Source organism: Phyllobates terribilis, unplaced genomic scaffold, assembly GCF_046119375.1.
Source record: "Phyllobates terribilis strain yellow unplaced genomic scaffold, ASM4611937v1 Scaffold_1__5_contigs__length_1240528914, whole genome shotgun sequence".
Lineage (NCBI taxonomy): Eukaryota > Metazoa > Chordata > Amphibia > Anura > Dendrobatidae > Phyllobates > Phyllobates terribilis.
The window spans coordinates 1158885493-1158906027 of NW_027362761.1; the positions used below are offsets into that span (position 1 = coordinate 1158885493).

General features: G+C 45.8%; 2 protein-coding genes across 5 annotated transcripts in view; both read right to left on the reverse strand.

Annotated features, from left to right (window-relative positions):
* The window catches only part of LOC141162632 (cilia- and flagella-associated protein 99-like), an 81066-nt gene extending 79118 nt beyond the window's left edge, over window positions 1-1948 (reverse strand). For 3 of the 4 annotated variants that reach the window (XM_073648951.1, XM_073648923.1, XM_073648940.1), the window contains exon 1: window positions 1822-1909. Coding sequence is in view for 1 of the 4 variants with exons in the window: in XM_073648930.1 (XP_073505031.1) it covers window positions 1822-1833 (12 nt within the window). In the remaining 3 variants the exon portion in view is untranslated. Of the gene's footprint in view, window positions 1-1821 lie in introns of all 4 variants that reach the window. The other variant, XM_073648930.1, reaches the window with a different exon arrangement.
* A 2449-nt stretch (window positions 1949-4397) lies between these two features.
* LOC141194033 (microtubule-associated serine/threonine-protein kinase 3-like) lies at window positions 4398-9105 on the reverse strand. The gene is made up of 9 exons (XM_073662196.1): window positions 8979-9105; window positions 8622-8787; window positions 8407-8505; window positions 8050-8172; window positions 7787-7899; window positions 7606-7697; window positions 7126-7199; window positions 6534-6626; window positions 4398-4474 (listed from the first exon to the last, which is right to left on the reverse strand). Exons 1-9 carry the CDS (start codon window positions 9045-9047, stop codon window positions 4398-4400), a joined length of 906 nt encoding a protein of 301 aa, XP_073518297.1. The 5' UTR covers window positions 9048-9105.
* Between the last annotated feature and the right edge of the window lie 11430 nt (window positions 9106-20535).

Here is a 20535-nt window from a genome sequence, read left to right on the forward strand (position 1 = left end):
TCCTATGGGTGAAAAAATGCTGAAAGAAGTGACATGCTGCATTTTGCAAAAACGCAGCAGTTTTCCAAGTCAGTCAGAAAAAAAAAACAAAAAACAATGTGTGTGGTGTGCTGGAGATTTCTGAAATCTCATAGCTTTTGCTGGTACTGTAAAATGCAGCTGAACATTTGCATAAAAAAAAGCAGCAAAAAAAAAAAGCAAAAATGCAATGTGTGAACATAGCCTCAGGCTATGTTCCCACGCTGAGCTTTTGGTGCGTTTTTGACGCTGTATATTTTTGCATCACTGACCGGAGAGTGACAGCTGCATAGAAATACATGACGCTGTCACGCTCGGGTCAGAAGAGCCGCCGGCCAGTCCGAGCATTGCGATGTAATCCTCGTCCATGTTATACGGCCATCTGTCTGCACCCTAAGAAAACACAAGTAACCTAAATACTAGGTGCAGAAATGGAGCACAAATAGTGCAACATACAAAACTCATCAAAAGATCATAGCCTTAGGGTATGTGCACACAATCAGGATTTGCTTTGCAGAAATTTCTGCAGCGTTTTTTTAATGCGTTTTTTGCCATGCGTTTTTTCCAATGCATTGTATAGGAAAAAGACAAGCAAAAACGCCCAAAGAAAGGACATGCTGCTTCCGAACATGAAATTCTGTTAGGAAAAATCCTGATCATGTGTACAGATCTTGCAAAATCTCATAGAAAGTGCTGGGATAAGGTTTCCAATGCGTTTTTGGGGCCAATTCCGCACGGATTTACTGCATAAAAAACGCACCGTGTGCACATACCCTAAGGGTACATTCACACCGCGTCTTTTTCCGCAGGTCCTTTTTCAAGCAGAAGATGCTCCAGGAATTGTCCCCTTTCTTTGGAGTTTTTTAGTCATTTCCTCAGCACTTTTTCAGGGTTTTATTTTCGCTGTCGTTATTTATTTTAAAAAAAAATTGAAGCTTCTCTTTACTGATATTTTCCAGACGTTTTTTAAAATTCTACAAAACAATGAAGACAATGAAGCCAAAACGCTGACAGAATGTTCAATAAGACGCCCGGGCGCCATCTTATCCTTCCCATTGACTTCATCTGTGAAATATCGAGTGACTTCTCGGCAGAAAACACCTGAAGAATCTGAGGATCGGCGTGGAGCCGCCGGACGTCACTTCTTTAAACGCTTTGGCGCCTTTTGGAAGCCCGGACATACGGACAGAACGTCATTTTTCCCGCACAAATTAAGAGGATCAGTGTTTTGATTGTTTTCTTAGCGCTTTTTCCGCCATTTTTTTAGCAGACCCGCTCATAAAATTGGATTTTTTTATTTTTTGCTCTGCTATGGAAATAAGTGACATTATCCTGCCAAAAATGATCCTTTTGGAAGGTGATCTGCATAATTTATTAAAAAGATCTTAGACCTGATGAGACTGGTGTATTTACTTTGAAAAATCCCATTTCTGAATGGCCTGTATAATCTTCATGGTATGATAAAGGCTAAGAACTGGATATGACTATATGGATATGAATGGGGCAGAACTTTCCAAAGAGGACTACACAGCCATTGTGAGCTGGATTTTTTCCCAAAGTAAATACACCAGCCTCATCAAGTTTAAGAGGGTTTTTTTCTATGCAAATCAACACATTCTTAATTTGCTTCTTATGCAGATGTAGGAATAATAGGAAAGCTGAGTGACAAGTGCAATAAGGAAGAGTGATACTGTTTGTCACCCAGCTTTCCCAGAAGTAGACCCCACTGTGGTGAGCCCTGCATCTGATGCCCGTGGATGATGTGGAGAATGCAGCCTAGTCTTCAGTAAAGCAGTCACTTACCTTCTGACACATTCCCTGCTTCTTTAGGAGCTCAGAACAGTCCAATAGTAGTTTCAACAGCGGTTTCTAATGCAGCGCGATGACTGCTGGGTATTGTAGTCCTAATGTTAACAGCGCAGCAGTTCTAAAATGGTTCTCTGCTAAGAGAAAAACTACTATTCCCAGAGTGCAACTCGGCCTGGTTACTATCCTTATGTTTGATCGCCGCCCTAGCAACCGGAAAATATAGAGGACGGTGATTGGTGAAAGTAGGAACACGTGGTTCTGTCCTGTTGTTTTTTTTTTTTCCTGAATTAGGTGTTAATAAAGTTGGTTTTAAAATAGGAAGATGTAGTTTGTATATTGAATTAAAAATGTGATATTATATTAATGTGTAACATCAATTGCCCTGTAATTGGCCATTTTGAGACCGCCCACTCTTAAAGGGGTTGTCCAGACGTGGGGCTCTGGTTTGTAGTCACTCTGTGTGACTGCAGACTTGTGAACCCTCACAGCTCGCACAGTGTGCGCTGTCACGATTCGCTGGGAGCAGATGGTACTCACCGTCCACATTTCGACTAGACGAGCCCGGCCTTATACTGAGCGAGGCTGTGCACGACTAGTCGGCACGTGACCACATGTATGCAAATCACTTACTTGCACTCACGCGCCAGCCCGCTCCCAGCACCGACAAATCCTGACAGCGTGCACTGTACGCAGAGGATTCACAAGTCTGCAGAGGATTCACAAGTCTGCAGTCATATAGAGTGACTATAGACCTGAACAACCCCTTTAACGCTTTTTCATTTGGGCCTTCATTTTTACCTCCCCTTATCCCAAGAAACAGAACTTTTCCATCAAAGTAGCCATTTGAGGGTTTGTTTTTTTTGCAGGACTAGTTGTAGTTTTACTCATATTACTATATGATGTACTGAAAAACATGAAAAAAAATCCAAGTGAGGTGAAAAAAAAACACCAGTCCACCATTGTTTTTTGGGTTTTGTTATGACAACGTTCATCATGCGGTATAAATTACCTGGAAACATGATTTTCCCAATCAGTATGATTATGGTAATACCAAAGTTGTTTATATACATAAATATATATCTATATATTATATATATATATATCTATATATATATATATAGATATATATATATATATATATAGATATAGATCCTAAAAATATATATTTTAATGGTTTAAAAATATTAGGAACTTCGTAAAAAAAATAATTAACTTGTGCCGCCATTTTTTCACTTTTCCGTGTGAAGGGTTCTTTTTTTATTTTGCCGTGGCGAGCTGATGTTTTTATTGGTACCGTTTTTGGAGCACATACTATGTTTTGATAGCTTTTTATTGTATTTTTTGGGGAAGGTGCGGTGACTAGAAAACACTAATCTTGACTTTTTTTTTTCTTTACGGCTTTTGTTGTAGGGGTTAAATCATTTCATATTTTGCGATGTCGGACTTTCACAGTTGCAGAGAAACCAAAAATGTTAATTTTTTCTTTTTGTTTTGAGAGCGCGAGGAAGGGAATGATAATTTAAAGAGTTTTTGTTTTAGTTATTTTTTTAAATTCCTTTCTAGTTTTTTTTTTCCGTAGTTTCCCTAGGGGACTTGATCCTGCAGTTTTTGATCACTTGCAATGCATAATGCAATACTTTAGTATATAATGCTAATAACAATCTCCTATGACTGGGCGTCAGAGGAGGACCAAGCTGGCCCTTATAGGTGCTTTCAGTGGGCCCGCCGCCTTTTGAGCCCACTGCAGCCGCACTACAGGAAAGTTTCTGCATCACTTGCCAGAGCGCCAGTGTCCAACGGCACATTTAGAAGATTGGTAATGGGTAGTAGAGGGGTTAAAAATCCTTCGGCGGCATAACCTTACAGAAGCCCATTGCTAAAATTTGACACGTCTGCCTATAGAATTACATGTCCTTAAACAGCTTTATTCATCAAAACTCACAGTTCAAAACAAAAGCTGTCCTCCGGATCGCAGCCGGGATGTCCACACAGTTCATAAGACCCTGTTGCCGTGGGAGACGGCCGCGCCATGTCACTCAGGGTGCATCAGATGTGGAGCCTTCACAGACCTGTGTTCAGCCTCACACAAGCCTGTACAGAGCAGAGCGCTGCTTGCAAACCAGAAACTGACATACCCAAACCTTTGCTGCAGGTTTTAAACAGGAATCTGTGGCCATGAGCCACCTATAAGACCCGGGCTGGAGGAAGTGGACTGCCCCACTGCCATTCCTGCAGTCCACTCCAAGAATAAAAGCCCATGCCGGGTTTTACCAAATCTGCCTTGGACAACTAGTTTGACCAAGTCCAAACTTACTTTTATCCTACACTGCAATCATATATGTATACACACCGCTGCACTACATTATGATGGAGAATGTGAGCAGTGTGAGCTGAGGCATACCCCAACACCAGCTGCATGTCTATTATTAGGCCTGCCACTTTGCAGCCTAGGCCAACAGACAAAATGGAGGAGCTACTAAAGCAGTTTGTACTCACCCAGCGGCAACAGCAGGAGCGGGATCAGCAGCACAATCAGCAGCAGCTACTGTACCAGCAGCAGCAGCAAAAGACTAATGAACTGATTCTGCAACAGATTGCTGCCCTGCGAGAAACGGCGCAAACGCCGAATATCTCTCCGACGTGAGGCCTGGGACAAAGTAAGAGCACCGTTAAGGAAGATGGGTCCTGAGGACGACATGGAAGCCTTCCTCACAGTTTTCGAATGCACAGCGGAGCGGGAGTGCCTGCCAGTCCATCATAGGGCTGAAGTGGTGGCTCCGTTTCTGATGGTCGAAGCTCAGAAGGCCTACTTTGACCTCAGTTGGGAGGATGCCCAGGACTACGAGAAGCTGAAAGGTGAAATCCTTGCCCAACTGGGGGGTAATACTTATGTGTGAGCCCAACGCGTGTACCAGTGGTCCTTTGCGGAGTCCCGACCCGCTAGGTCTCAGGCATATAACTTGTTACAGTTGGTCAAAAAGTGGCTCCAGCCTGAGACCTTGAGCCCAGCCCAAATGGTAGAGAGGGTGGAGGTGGACCGGCTGGTGCGAACTCTGCCAGCAGCCATACAGAATTGGGTGGGGCAAGGGGACCCAGGTAATCTCGACCAGGTGGTTAGCCTGATTGAGCGGTATACAGCCACCCAGGACTTTTGAACGGGACTCTGCCCCAATGCAAATGGCACGCCGGCCCCTGCAAGCCCCGGAGTCTGGGAAAGGGTCACGGCCCTCTGGTGGGGACAGTAAGAACCAAGCCCACACTGTGGGGGTACCCCAGAGTGAGGGTGGCAGGAGACCAGTTTCTCCTAAATTGGTCTCAAGGACTGGTGGTGCCCCCGCTATTAGGTGCTGGTGATGCCAAGGGCCAGGACATATGGCTGCTAACTGCCCCCTGACTGTTGAACCCATGGACTGCAGGTTTAACCGCAGGTTGTCTAGGTATGCATGGACCATCGGCACCGCAGACCCTGTCGGAACAACAGGGGAGCTCCATCTGTGCCAAGTGCGGAGAGGTTAAACATGTGGTTGGAGTGGTAAAGACTCTTCCTTACGGGACTGTGCTGGGAAGAAGTTTGCCACTGTTTTGGACCTTGTGGGAGAGTAAGATTAACCCTCCCAGAATAAAAGTGTGTCCGGAAGTGGAACCCGAAGATCCCGACTCAGAGGTACCTGCCGTAGGGGTCGCGAACCTAGGGACAGAGTGTGAACCCAATAGGTTTCCCTTAGAGGTATTGACAGGAGAGGTTTGTTTGTGTGGGGGTGTGACTGTGGCACTACTAGATGTTCAACGACCTTGTCCCGGATCTTGTCAACCCTATAGAGTAAATCTTGGTTGACCGCCATGCGTGGAAAGACAGTCTCTGCACCCGGTTGCTGAGCCACCCCATTTACCTCTATTACCCATTCTCGTGCCCGGGTCAGGGTAGGATCCTATAGCTGAGCTGTCCCAGATAGATGTATACATATATCTATCTATATATATATTATAGGCATAAATATTCTTTTAAAACTGTTGTGATAATATATTATTTTTGTCAATTAACAAAATGCAGAGTAAAGTTTGATGGATGCAAAAAAATCTCCGTAAAAATATATATAATTTTTTTTATTGATAATAGGATAGAAGGATAAGGGAGGGAGAAAATCAGGAATAGAATCAATAGGTGAAATCATAGTCAGGAGCACAGCCGGGGTCAGATACCGGGTGATCAGTAAAAGCCCAGACAGGCGAGCAGTATGAATACCGCGGAGCCTGGTGACAGAGGTGATACATGTCCGGGTAGAGATGGAACAGTCAGAAGGCCTCAGGTAGATGGTGAAGGTCCTTCTATACAGGTCCAGCAGTGATGGTGGATCTGCTGGACTTCAGGTTTTCTGTCTTTTAGATGGTTTTAGGGCAACAGTGACAACATGCAAATGCACGAGCAGCCCTGGATAATCCACGCCGGCAGGATGATAAGATCCGGCGGAAGATGGAACCTATGAGAAGAGAAGTAAATATAATGTAAGTGATGGGACTCCATAATACATGATACTACTGTGCGGTCACTGTGCCGGACGGCAGAGGAATCTCATCACACAGAGGTCAGGGATCATTGTCAGCCATCACACATGTGACAATCCCATCACTGACAGATGACATCTGCTCCACATGAATTATTCTCACTGACCGACATCACACAACATGGAGATGACTCTCACACTTACCTCGTCTCTTTTTCCCCTTTTCTCCATTTTCTGGTTTTTGTTCTTCTATACTCAGATTTGATGCAGATTTTCTTTCCTCCTCAGCTGGAAATTCTGATCGGAAAGTAAAAAAAAACCTCATTAACGACATATTCTTCTGGGATCTGCTTTGTATCTTTCATATACATAGTAGAATTGTTCTAGTCATGTCTCCTATAGTCCTGGTAATCTGGCATTACATAATAGGGCAGAATAAGTCCTATATACCACACACGACCTTATCTGAGGGGCATTAAAAGTATCACTAATATGAAGCCGCGAGCGCCCTGTGTGCCGCCATATGGTGCATCCCTAATGAGCGATATACTACTATAGGAGACGATGTCTCATTATGATGACGTAGGTCACTGGATGCCCCAACGTATCTCACAGAATCCATGAAAAAACTGTACAAAATGTAAGGAAACTGAGATACAATATGGACCCATGGGCAATATCATTGGAATCCATGAAACATGGATAACATAGTAGACCTATTACAGAAAAACCTTGAGGAAATATTTGAGTCTTGATGGCAACATTTCCATTCTTTGTGCTGTAGACATGTACATACCTGACAATGGGGACGAGGATGGTAAGCTGATTATAGCGTCGTCTCTGTCAGATTGACGGAAAGATTCTTTCTGCCTGTTTGGATGAAGAAAATGTGTAAATCACAAGTAAACGCAGGATATAAGGGATTGTCTCACTAGAACAACACCGACTATAAGGACTAATAGGACATGTGACTGTCATCGTGGGGAAGGTCTCCTGCTCAAAACTATCTTCTGTGGATCAGAGCAGAAAACAACTACCAAGAATGGCTGACATGTAATACTACATCTCTCCTACAGTGTGGGCAGCAGTGAAAATGCATGACTAGCTACAATTATGGACTGCTATCACCAGCGATTTCTGAAGCCAAAAGTACAATGACCGCTAATCATGGGGCGGTGGATGCTACTTTTGATATTATCGTATTTATGTCCTATATTTTGTGTTGTGGTAATATATCAGCATGGAGCTCCCAGTAATGACCCCTTAATCTACTTACATTTCTGAGATGTTTGTACTGGATGATTGGGTACACTCGGGAGAGGACTTGGGATCCTCATCATTCATTGTCCTGGTAGCGGAGGTATGGAGCTAAATACAAGCAAAAATAAGATATGAAATACTTTTTTACTTTTAGAGTTTTTTTTTACGTATTCTGGATTTATTGATCACCTACTTACTTTAGAAAGCCTTTCAGAAGATGATATAAAATTTTGGAAGTCAAGGCTCTCATTGTCCTCACTTGTGTCCTTCTCATCCTCTGAGACCAGATAATTGCTTATATCAGAGTGATCTACAAGACATAGGTAATGAAGTGTTATTAAGGGTTGTCAGTATAACACAGTCTCCATTAATCACTATTATTAATGGGAACCAATTGTCACATTTTATGGAAGACGAGACAAACGGCCGCTTAGTCTAGGTGACGTCTCTTTCTACTTACTGATAAATAAGCTGGTGTCCTCATCTGACACAAGCTGAGGAACGTACTCCGGCTTCTGACTTAGAAGGTTGTCAAAATCTAAGTCACTCAGGAACGGATGGCCCTTGATCTCAAATGCTCCTCCTGGAAAAAAAAAAACAGAAGTGATTCGGACATTGTCAGAGACAGCTCCGTATCTGAACAGTATATCTTAATCTGAACTAATAACATAAGCAAGCCAACATGAAGGAAATAGACTTAAAATCATAGTATGGAGAATTAGAAATAGGCAAGCAGATAGAGAAGTGCTGATCCTCATGGACATGAGCGATATATCCTTGGTTTAGTAAGAAATATTAATGCTGTTATATCTGTTACCTGTCCCAAGTCTATGTGCCGGATTTCTTCTGAGCAGCTCATTGATGAGGTCCTGAGCATCGGGAGGAGGAGCATGATCGCAATCCCAAATTATGTCTCCTGTTATATAGAAAATTACAGAAAATAAAAACTCTGCATTGAACTGTAAGATAAAGCAAAGGAAATAACTAAACCAATGTAACCAGTGAAAGCAATGATTGGATTATTCTACCTACCAACTTGGCCAGTTCTATAAAGCTCAGTTAGTGAGTTCTCATCAAATGGTACAGATCCCACAAGGAATTCGTGCAGGATGATCCCCAGTGACCACCAGTCAATAGGTCTTCCGTAGCCTTCATTCAGGAAGACCTCTGGGGCGATGTAATATGGGGTGCCACAGATCTGGAAACGAACAGAAGATCAAGATGAGAATCGATGAAACGATTATTGTGAAAAGTTCTCGCCATAAAAACACAATGACAAAAGACAAAATATCAGTGGAAAAGTTCTCTAGAAATGAAGAATGTAGAGAAGAGACAATAGTGTAATGAGATTTGTAAAGAACAAGCTAAGTTCCTGTAAGTGATGCTGACCTCGCTGTCCAGGAACTCTCTGTAGATGTCCACCGCTAATTCCTTGTGGACGTTGGTTTTTGGTATCATGAGACCAAGTTTGGAAGCTCCAAAATCGGTGACTTTTATGTGTCCAGCAGATGTAATCAGGAGGCTGTGAAAGAGAAGATGGTTTTAGACTCACAGACCATGTGATAATAGATGATAGCTTTACCCCTTTATTATACTACAGGGGGCACTTACTTATCTGGCTTCAGGTCTCTGTGCACCACACCATAGCTATGGAGGTATTCTACAGCAACAACCACTTCTGCAAAGTACAAGCGGGCCAAGGGGACAGATAACGGACCCCTGGTGCTTAGGAGGGTCCCACAGTCTCCACCTGTAGAAGAAAGGAAATATGAGCGGTGAGTGGTTTATACAGCAGATCGCCATGATGTATGATGAGAAGTGAGCGGAGACATTGGGGCAGGAGAGAATATATACAGATATCATGTATAGTGCACATAATATTAGTCTGAAGTCATGGTGAAACGTCGTCCATGTCACTAATAACATAAAGTGATGTCACATCTCGTCTACAGCTGGAGATACTGACGTGCTCAGTGCGGACATACAAGGAGATCACACACATCAATGACTTTCCAGGCATCTTGGTAATAGATAACCTGTAGTAAATGCTCTGTGGGGATGTAACCGTCCACGGGGAGAATCCTAATGATAAGATGTCAGCAGACATGAGCTGAATATAATACAATGTACGTGTCCTACCTCCTACATACTCCATGACCATACACAGGTGAGATCTCGTAGGGAAGGAGCAGAGCATGGAGGCCACAAAGGGACAATCAGAGAATGTCAGGATGTCCCTCTCCAGAAAGGCCGCTGGTTTATCCAGGTTCCGCTTGGCCATTTTCTTCATGGCAAAGATCTGTTTTGAGTCTTTGTGGTGCACTAAGTAGACGGCCCTGGAGAGAAAGAGAATCCATGGGTTATAATGAATCATTATTAGCAGTCCGTCTATAGAAGTTATTATTAGTGTTGAGCGAGTATGTTGTGTTAACCCTTTCGCCGAGTATGCTCGGGCCGAGCTCCGAGTATTTACAGCTGCTCGGTGATATGGTTGAATCGCTCCCGTGTGCTTGATTTACAACTGTTTGACAGTTTTAATACATGTGAGGAATGTCTATTTCTTACACATTCCTCACATGTAATAAAGCTGTCAAACAGTTGGAAATCATGCACACGGGAGCGATTCAACCATATCACCGAGCAGCGGTAAATACTCGGAGCTCGGCCCGAGCATACTCGGAACAGAACATACTCGGTCAACACTAGTTATTATATGATCTTCTGTACTAATGTTTAATACTAGAAGTCCGGCCGTCACTAGAAATCCACATCTAGAAATACATGAAATAGCACTATATAGATCACCTATGGGAGGTCTGCACAAGCCACGTCTGTCAGACCCTCACCCAGGTCACATTATCACCTATGGGAGGTCTGCACAATGCCGCGTCTGCCCTCACCCAGGTCACATTATCACCTATGGGAGGTCTGCACAATGCCACGTCTGCCCTCACCCAGGTCACATTATCACCTATTGGAAGTCTGCACAATGCCACGTCTGCCCTCACCCAGGTCACATTATCACCTATGGGAGATCTGCACAATGCCACGTCTGCCCTCACTCAGGTCACATTATCACCTATGGGAGGTCTGCACAATGCCACGTCTGCCCTCACCCAGGTCACATTATCACCTATGGGAGGTGTGCAAAATGCCACGTCTGCCCTCACCTAGGTCACATTATCACCTATGTGAGGTCTGCACAATGCCACGTCTGCCCTCACCCAGGTCACATCATCACCTATGGGAGGTCTGCACAATGCCACGTCTGCCCTCACCCAGGTCACATTATCACCTATGGGAGGTCTGCACAATGCCACGTCTGCCCTCACTCAGGTCACATTATCACCTATGGGAGGGCTGCACAATGCCACGTCTGCCCTCACCCAGGTCACATCATCACCTATGGGAGGTCTGCACAATGCCACGTCTGTCCTCACCCAGGTCACATTATCACCTATGGGAGGTCTGCACAATGCCACGTCTGCCCTCACCCAGGTCACATCATCACCTATGGGAGGTCTGCACAATGCCACGTCTGTCCTCACCCAGGTCACATTATCACCTATGGGAGGTCTGCACAATGCCACGTCTGCCCTCACCCAGGTCACATTATCACCTATGGGAGGTCTGCACAATGCCACGTCTGCCCTCACCCAGGTCACATTATCACCTATTGGAGGTCTGCACAATGCCACGTCTGCCCTCACCCAGGTCACATTATCACCTATGGGAGATCTGCACAATGCCACGTCTGCCCTCACTCAGGTCACATTATCACCTATGGGAGGTCTGCACAATGCCACGTCTGCCCTCACCCAGGTCACATTATCACCTATGGGAGGTGTGCAAAATGCCACGTCTGCCCTCACCTAGGTCACATTATCACCTATGTGAGGTCTGCACAATGCCACGTCTGCCCTCACCCAGGTCACATCATCACCTATGGGAGGTCTGCACAATGCCACGTCTGCCCTCACCCAGGTCACATTATCACCTATGGGAGGTCTGTACAATGCCACGTCTGCCCTCACCCAGGTCACATTATCATCTATGGGAGGTCTGCGCATTGCCACGTCTGACCTCACCCAGCTCACATTATCACCTATTGGAGGTCTGCACAATGCCACGTCTGTCCTCGCCCAGGTCACATTATCACCTATGGGAGGTCTGCACAATGTCACGTCTGCCCTCACCCAGGTCACATTATCACCTATGGGAGGTCTGCACAATGCCACGTCTGCCCTCACCCAGGTCACATTATCACCTATGGGAAGTCTGCACAATGCCACGTCTGCCCTCACCCAGGACACATTATCACCTATGGGAGGTCTGCACAATGCCACGTCTGCCCTCACCCAGGTCATATTATCACCTATGGGAGGTCTGCACAATGCCACGTCTGCCCTCACCCAGGTCACATTATCACCTATGGGAGGTCTGCACAATGCCATGTCTGCCCTCACTCAGGTCACATTATCACCTATGGGAGGTCTGCACAATGCCACGTCTTTCCTCACCCAGGTCACATTATCACCTATGGGAGGTCTGCACAGTGCCACGTCTGTCCTCACCCAGGTCATATTATCACCTATGGGAGGTCTGCACAATGCCACGTCTGCCCTCACCCAGGTCATATTATCACCTATGGGAGGTCTGCACAATGCCACATCTGCCCTCACCCAGGTCACATTATCACCTATGGGAGGTCTGCACAATGCCACGTCTGCCCTCACCCAGGTCACATTATCACCTATGGGAGGTTTGCACAATGCCACGTCTGCCCTCACCCAGGTCACATTATCACCTATGGGAAGTCTGCACAATGCCACGTCTGCCCTCACCCAGGTCACATTATCACCTATGGGAGGTCTGCACAATGTCACGTCTGCCCTCACCCAGGTCATATTATCACCTATGGGAGGTCTGCACAATGCCACGTCTGCCCTCACCCAGGTCACATTATCACCTATGGGAGGTCTGCACAATGCCACGTCTGCCCTCACCCAGGTCACATTATCACCTATGTGAGGTCTGCACAATGCCATATCTGCCCTCACCTAGGTCACATTATCACCTATGGGAGGTCTGCACAATGCCACGTCTGCCCTCACCCAGGTCACATTATCACCTATGGGAGGTCTGCACAATGCCACGTCTGCCCTCACCCAGGTCACATTATCACCTATTGGAGGTCTGCACAATGCCACGTCTGCCCTCACCCAGGTCACATTATCACCTATGGGAGATCTGCACAATGCCACGTCTGCCCTCACCCAGGTCACATTATCACCTATGGGAGGTCTGCACAATGCCACGTCTGCCCTCACCCAGGTCACATTATCACCTATGGGAGGTGTGCAAAATGCCACGTCTGCCCTCACCTAGGTCACATTATCACCTATGTGAGGTCTGCACAATGCCACGTCTGCCCTCACCCAGGTCACATCATCACCTATGGGAGGTCTGCACAATGCCACGTCTGCCCTCACCCAGGTCACATTATCACCTATGGGAGGTCTGTACAATGCCACGTCTGCCCTCACCCAGGTCACATTATCATCTATGGGAGGTCTGCGCATTGCCACGTCTGACCTCACCCAGCTCACATTATCACCTATTGGAGGTCTGCACAATGCCACGTCTGTCCTCGCCCAGGTCACATTATCACCTATGGGAGGTCTGCACAATGCCACGTCTGCCCTCACCCAGGTCACATTATCACCTATGGGAGGTCTGCACAATGCCACGTCTGCCCTCACCCAGGTCACATTATCACCTATGGGAAGTCTGCACAATGCCACGTCTGCCCTCACCCAGGTCACATTATCACCTATGGGAAGTCTGCACAATGCCACGTCTGCCCTCACCCAGGTCACATTATCACCTATGGGAGGTCTGCACAATGCCACGTCTGCCCTCACCCAGGTCATATTATCACCTATGGGAGGTCTGCACAATGCCACGTCTGCCCTCACCCAGGTCACATTATCACCTATGGGAGGTCTGCACAATGCCATGTCTGCCCTCACCCAGGTCACATTATCACCTATGGGAGGTCTGCACAATGCCACGTCTGCCCTCACCCAGGTCACATTATCACCTATGGGTGGTCTGCACAATGCCACTTCTGCCCTCACCCAGGTCACATTATCACCTATTGGAGGTCTGCACAATGCCACGTCTGCCCTCACCCAGGTCATATTATCACCTATGGGAGGTCTGCACAATGCCACGTCTGCCCTCACCCAGGTCACATTATCACCTATGGGTGGTCTGCACAATGCCACTTCTGCCCTCACCCAGGTCACATTATCACCTATTGGAGGTCTGCACAATGCCACGTCTGCCCTCACCCAGGTCACATTATCACCTATGGGAAGTCTGCACAATGCCACGTCTGCCCTCACCCAGGTCACATTATCACCTATGGGAGGTCTGCACAATGCCACGTCTGCCCTCACCCAGGTCATATTATCACCTATGGGAGGTCTGCACAATGCCACGTCTGCCCTCACCCAGGTCACATTATCACCTATGGGAGGTCTGCACAATGCCATGTCTGCCCTCACCCAGGTCACATTATCACCTATGGGAGGTCTGCACAATGCCACGTCTGCCCTCACCCAGGTCACATTATCACCTATGGGTGGTCTGCACAATGCCACTTCTGCCCTCACCCAGGTCACATTATCACCTATTGGAGGTCTGCACAATGCCACGTCTGCCCTCACCCAGGTCATATTATCACCTATGGGAGGTCTGCACAATGCCACGTCTGCCCTCACCCAGGTCACATTATCACCTATGGGAGGTCTGCACAATGCCATGTCTGCCCTCACCCAGGTCACATTATCACCTATGGGAGGTCTGCACAATGCCACGTCTGCCCTCACCCAGGTCACATTATCACCTATGGGTGGTCTGCACAATGCCACTTCTGCCCTCACCCAGGTCACATTACAGATGAGAGAATCTACCGATATTCATCCCGGGCAGATTCGCTATATTTCACCAGTAGATACTATTCAGTCCAAATAAAAATTGGTCTAAATTGAAAGTCGTCCAATGGCCGTAAGAAGTTTATTATGCTCCCCCCACACATTACAAGGCATAATTGCTCAACTGTATATAGCTGAGCTGAATAGTGATCATTAGATGTGGACAGTGGTGTGGACTCATCATGTCCCTATGATAACACTGAATGGCAGCACAGCATTGTCATAGGGAACCCTTAGAAATGTGGATGATACAACAGAAATCTCACCCATAACATCCGCTGCTGATCAGTTTGGATGTTTCGTAGTCGCTGATATGCGGCTTTCTCGCCGGGATCAATGATTCCATCAAGTTCTAGAAAAGAAGAAAGAATGATATTAAGATACAGAAGATACAGGAAAAAAGCTCCAGATACAGAAACTTCTCCCCTATATTATGTCCCAGCGGATGTGCACTGATCCGATGTAGGGAGGATACAAGCCGGACGCTCCGCAGACACGGATGTAATATAAGGGGGGATCCTCCCGGGGTTATATGGAGGATAATACTGGACGGCTCATTCACACCCCATGATCCGGTGATACACAGACATCTCCCCCTATGATACTTACATCAGCAGATTCTTGGATCTCCGGGATCTCACAGATTACACTGTCAGGATCCGCCAACTCAGCTGTTTCTAAAATAGTGATAAAACAATGAAGAAATAAAATGTATTAGATGATATTAATCCTACATAGATAATACAGCAATATAACGGGGAAATGACAAGACGTCTGTGAATGGGATTAATATTCGTTATATGGGGATTCTAATATGGGAGTGTACGGCGCATCCATAGACATCAGTAGCATCGCTATCTGTAGGGAGTGGCAGAGGGTGCGGCTGGGGCGCGCTCAGAGGGTCCTACCAGGAGCATCATACATCATATTATGCATAGGGGAGCTGTGGGCTCACAATACGATATATAGGGGAGCTTTGTGCTCATCATACTTTGTATACGGGGAGCTGTGGGTCCATCATATTGTGCATAGGGGAGCTGTGTGCTCATCATACTGTGTATACGGGAGCTTTGGGCCCATCATACTGTGTATAGGAGAGCTGTGTGCCCATCATACTGTGTATAAGTGAGCTTTTGGCCCATCAAACTGTGTATACGGGAGCTGTGGGCTCATCATACTGTGTATTGGGGAGCTGTGGGCCCATCATACTGTGTAGAGCGGAGCTGTGGGTCATTCATACTGTCTATAGGGGAGCTGTGGGCCATTCATATTGTGTATACTGTGTATAGGGGAGCTGTGGACCCATCATACTGTGTATAAAGGAACTGTGGGTCAATCATACTATATATGGGGGAGCTGTGGGTCCATCATACTGCGTATAGGGTAGCTGTGGGCCCATTATCCTGTGTATAAGGTAGCTTTCAACCCATCATACTTTGTATAGGGGAGCTGTGTGTTCATCATACTGTGTAAAGTGTCACTGTGGGTCCATCATACTGTATATAGGGGAGCTATGGGGGCATTATACTGTGTATAGGTGAGCTGTGGGCCCATCATACTGTATATAGGGGAGCTGTGGGGGCATTATACTGTATATAGTGGAGCTGTGGGAGCATTATACTGTGTATAGGGGAGCTATGGGTCCATCATACTGTGTATAGAATAGCTGTACATGGGGGTCTCAGGGGACATTATTAAATGGGCACTTGAGCATTATTATTATCGGGGCACTCAGAGTATTGTGACCGACAAAGATCCATATGTGGACTTTATCACTTTTATAGGGGCAAAATGTGGAAACTTTTCTAGGACACTTGCACAGGGCAATGATATTTTCTAGGGGGAAATTTTACTATCTAGAGGGAACAAAGGGGGCAATTTACTTTGTAAGAATCACATTGGTGGCATTACTATGTGGGGCAGTAAGAGGATCCCTGTTTTTGTGCGGCACAGCAGCTGCAGTAATAGGGACACATAGGGCAGCAGCGGCTCAGTATTGGGGTATCAGCAGGATGAGGAGTTTGTGGAGGTTGGGAATAGATGGGGACGTGGCAGGAAATGTGAGAAGTCTAATGTGTTTGGAAATATCTGGATATTCCTTGTAGAAGGTCGGGTGGTCGCTCACCTGTAATCAGATCGCTGTTCAGCTCCGGCTGACTCATATTAGGGTCAGCGATTCCCGGGATAAGATTTTGTTCATCTTTGGTGTCGCCTTCTGCTGTTTCCTGATAGATATAATATATGTAATTAATATGTGGAAGATGTCACTAAATCACCAAACACATAAATCAGGTAGGAGTAAACCTGCATTTATAGATGCACCAATTGTAACTGCACAAATCACGCGCCATCTTGAGAACAAGGGCAGCTTGTGGTTGCTTCAATAAAATCAGTGTTTTATCAGCAGGAGATTATCACTAGAGGACTATCTGTCTCACGTCATCTAGTCCTATTGTTCTGTGCAACCTCGCCAGCACCTCTGAGTAGCAGCTTTCTGCCCATGCACAGTGTACACAGAAAGCTACCAATCACTGGTGTGGGCGGGGTTATACACAGATATCTGCCAATCACTTGTGTGGGGTTATATAAAGAAAACTGCCAATCACTGGTGTGGGTGGGGTTATACACAGAAATGTGCCAATCACTGGTGTGGGCGGGGTTATACAGGGCTCAGCATTCAGAGCACTGCCAGATCTGCAGCAGAGAAAACAGTGATTATATCAGAACTGCTGCCTCCAGTAAGGTTATCGATACATCACTGGAATCAGGGTCTCTGCCCCTCCATCATGCTGCTCTCAGATGAGTAGCAAAAACCTGGTGACAGATTCCCTATAATATAAATGCTATTATGTAACGCAATGGTGTCATCTCCTCTTAGAATAGCGACGTCCTGGGGTTATATGGGGATAATACTGGACGGATCATTCACACCCCATGATCCGGTGATACACAGACATCTCCCCCTATGATACTTACATCAGCAGATTCTTGGATCTCCGGGATCTCACAGATTACACTGACAGGATCCGCCAACTCAGCTGTTTCTAAAATAGTGATAAAACAATGAAAAAATAAAATGTATTAGACGATATTAATCCTACATGGATAATACAGCAATATAATGGGGAAATGACAAGACGTCTGTGAATGGGATTAATATTCGTTATATGGGGATTCTAATATGGGAGCGTACGGCGCATCCATAGACATCAGTAGCATCGCTATCTGTAGGGAGTGGCAGAGGTTGCGGCTGGGGCGCGCTCAGGGGGTCCTACCAGGAGCATCATACATCATATTATGCATAGGGGAGCTGTGGGCTCACAATACGATATATAGGGGAGCTATGTGCTCATCATACTTTGTATAGGGGGAGCTGTGGGTCCATCATATTGTGCATCAGGTAGCTATGGGCCCATCAAACTGAGTATAGGGGAAGCTGTGGGTCCATCATACTGTGTATAGGGGAGCTGTACATTGGGGTACTCAGGGGACATTATTAAAGCGCACCTGTCAGCAGGATTGGCTCAGTAAACTACATACAGTGTCAGGTGGGTGACATTACACTTATTAATATGATACCTTGGTTGATGAAATACATCATATGGTTCTTGTGTAATCTTCACTTTCATTTTGGAGATAATGATATGCTCAAGCTTCGGGGTGGGACTGTAGGGGGCGCTCTCTCTGGTGATCTGCTTTCATATTCATCTGTATGCTCTTATGACAGCTCACTGTGCCTTCACTGACCTGCCTGCTATTTTACCTAGCCCCACACAACTAGATGCATTATGTAAAATAGGAGGCATGTCAGTGAAGGCACAGTGAGCTGTCATAAGAGCATACAGATAAATATGAAAGCAGATCACCAGACAGAGTGCCCCCCACAGGCCGCCCCGAAACACGAGCATATCATTATCTCCAAACTGAAAGTAAAGATTACACAAGAACCACAGGACAGATTTCATCAACCAAGGTATCATTTACTCAGTCGCCTACCTGACAGTGTATGCAGTTTACTGAGCACAATCCTACTGACCGATGCGCTTTAAATGTTAAATGGGCACTTGAGCATTATTATTATAGGGGCACTCAGAGTATTGTGACTGTCAAAGGTGCACATTATGGCATTATCACTTTCTGGGACAAAATGTGGAAACTTTTCTAGGACACTTGATCAGGGCAATGATATTTTCTAGGGGTCAATTTTACCATTTAGAGGGTAGAAAAGGGGAAATTTACTATGAAAGGGGCACATTGGTGGCATTACTATGTGGGGCAGTAAGAGGATCCCTGTTATTGTGCCGCACAGCAGCTGCAGTAATAGGGACACATAGGGCAGCAGCGGCTCAGTATTGATGTATCAGCAGGATGAGGAGTTTGTGGAGGTTGGGAATAGATGGGGACGGGGCTGGAAATGTAAGATGTCAGAATTGTCTTTGTTGTAATCTCTGCAGACGAGTCCTGGCCGGAAGTTGTTATGTCAGTCTGGGCCAGATGGAAAAGATGGGAAAAGTGATCGACTCCATCAGAAAGAACATAATATGTAACCATCTATAACTACTGTAATCTCATATAAATCTAACATTATCCCCGTCCTCTGTAATATCTGGATATTCCTTGTAGAAGGTCAGGTGATCGCTCACCTGTAATCAGATCGCTGTTCAGCTCCGGCTGACTCATATTAGGGTCAGCGATTTCCGGGATTAGACTTTGCTCATCTTTGGTGTCGCCTTCTGGTGTTTCCTGATAGATATAATATATGTAATTAATATGTGGAACCTTCCTCTAAATCACCAAATACATAAATCAGGACGGACTAAACCAGATCTTCTGAGATCTGACCGGTGATCTGGAGAAGATCAGAAAACAAGGACGTGTGATAGAGAAGATGATGGCTCCTTACCGGGCGTTCCGATGAGCGGGCCGGACGTTCCAGTACACACAGGACTTTTTCGGCCAGTTCTTTAATAAAAGCCAAATCTCCATATTGAGATCTTTTTTCAGCCTATAAAGAAGAAAGGAAACAAAAAGGAAAATTCTGAGATGAGAAAGGTGACAATGGAGGCCGCCATTGTCTGTGACATCTGCTCCTCTCTCTGCAGATACAAGACTACATATCTGGGGACTCGTCGTGCTTTATATGGAGGAAAGAAGAATCTTCTATCCCACCATTATTATCTATTATCAGGTCCCTCAGACCCTCATTCATCTGAACTGTATTGCAGCCCAGAGACCGGCTCTCTGCACCACAATACCTATAGCAGCCACCGGCCAATCAGAGGCCAGCAGCTGATGTCGGCATTGCGGCACGGCTGCACATGACGCCATTCCTAAGCGCCCCGGCTGTGGAGGAGGAAGAGGTCAGGTGAGATGAATTTTTTTATGTGTATGTAAAAAGCAGCAGAATGGGGGACATTGTTACAAGATGGGGCCAGGATGGGGACATTACTATAAGATGGAAAACAGGATGGTGACATTACTATAAAATGGGTCCAGAATGGGGACATTATTATAAGATGGGACCAGGATGGGGACATTACTATAAGATGGGACCAGGATGGGGACATTACTATAAGATGGGACCAGAATGGGGACATTACTATAAGATGGGGACCAGGATGGGGACATTACTATAAGATGGTGACATTACTATAAGATAGAGAACAGGATAGTGACATTATTATAAGTTGGAGACCAGAATGATGATATCACTATAAGATGGGGACATTACTATAAGATGGGACCATAATGGGGACATTATTAAAAGATCGGGAACATGATGGTGACATTACTATAAGAGAGGGACCAGGATGGGGACATTACTATAGGAAGGTGACATTACTATAAGATGGGAACAGGATGGTGACATTACTTTAAGATAGGACCAGGAAGGGGACAATATTATAAGATGGGACCAGGTTGGTGACATTACTATAAGATGGGGA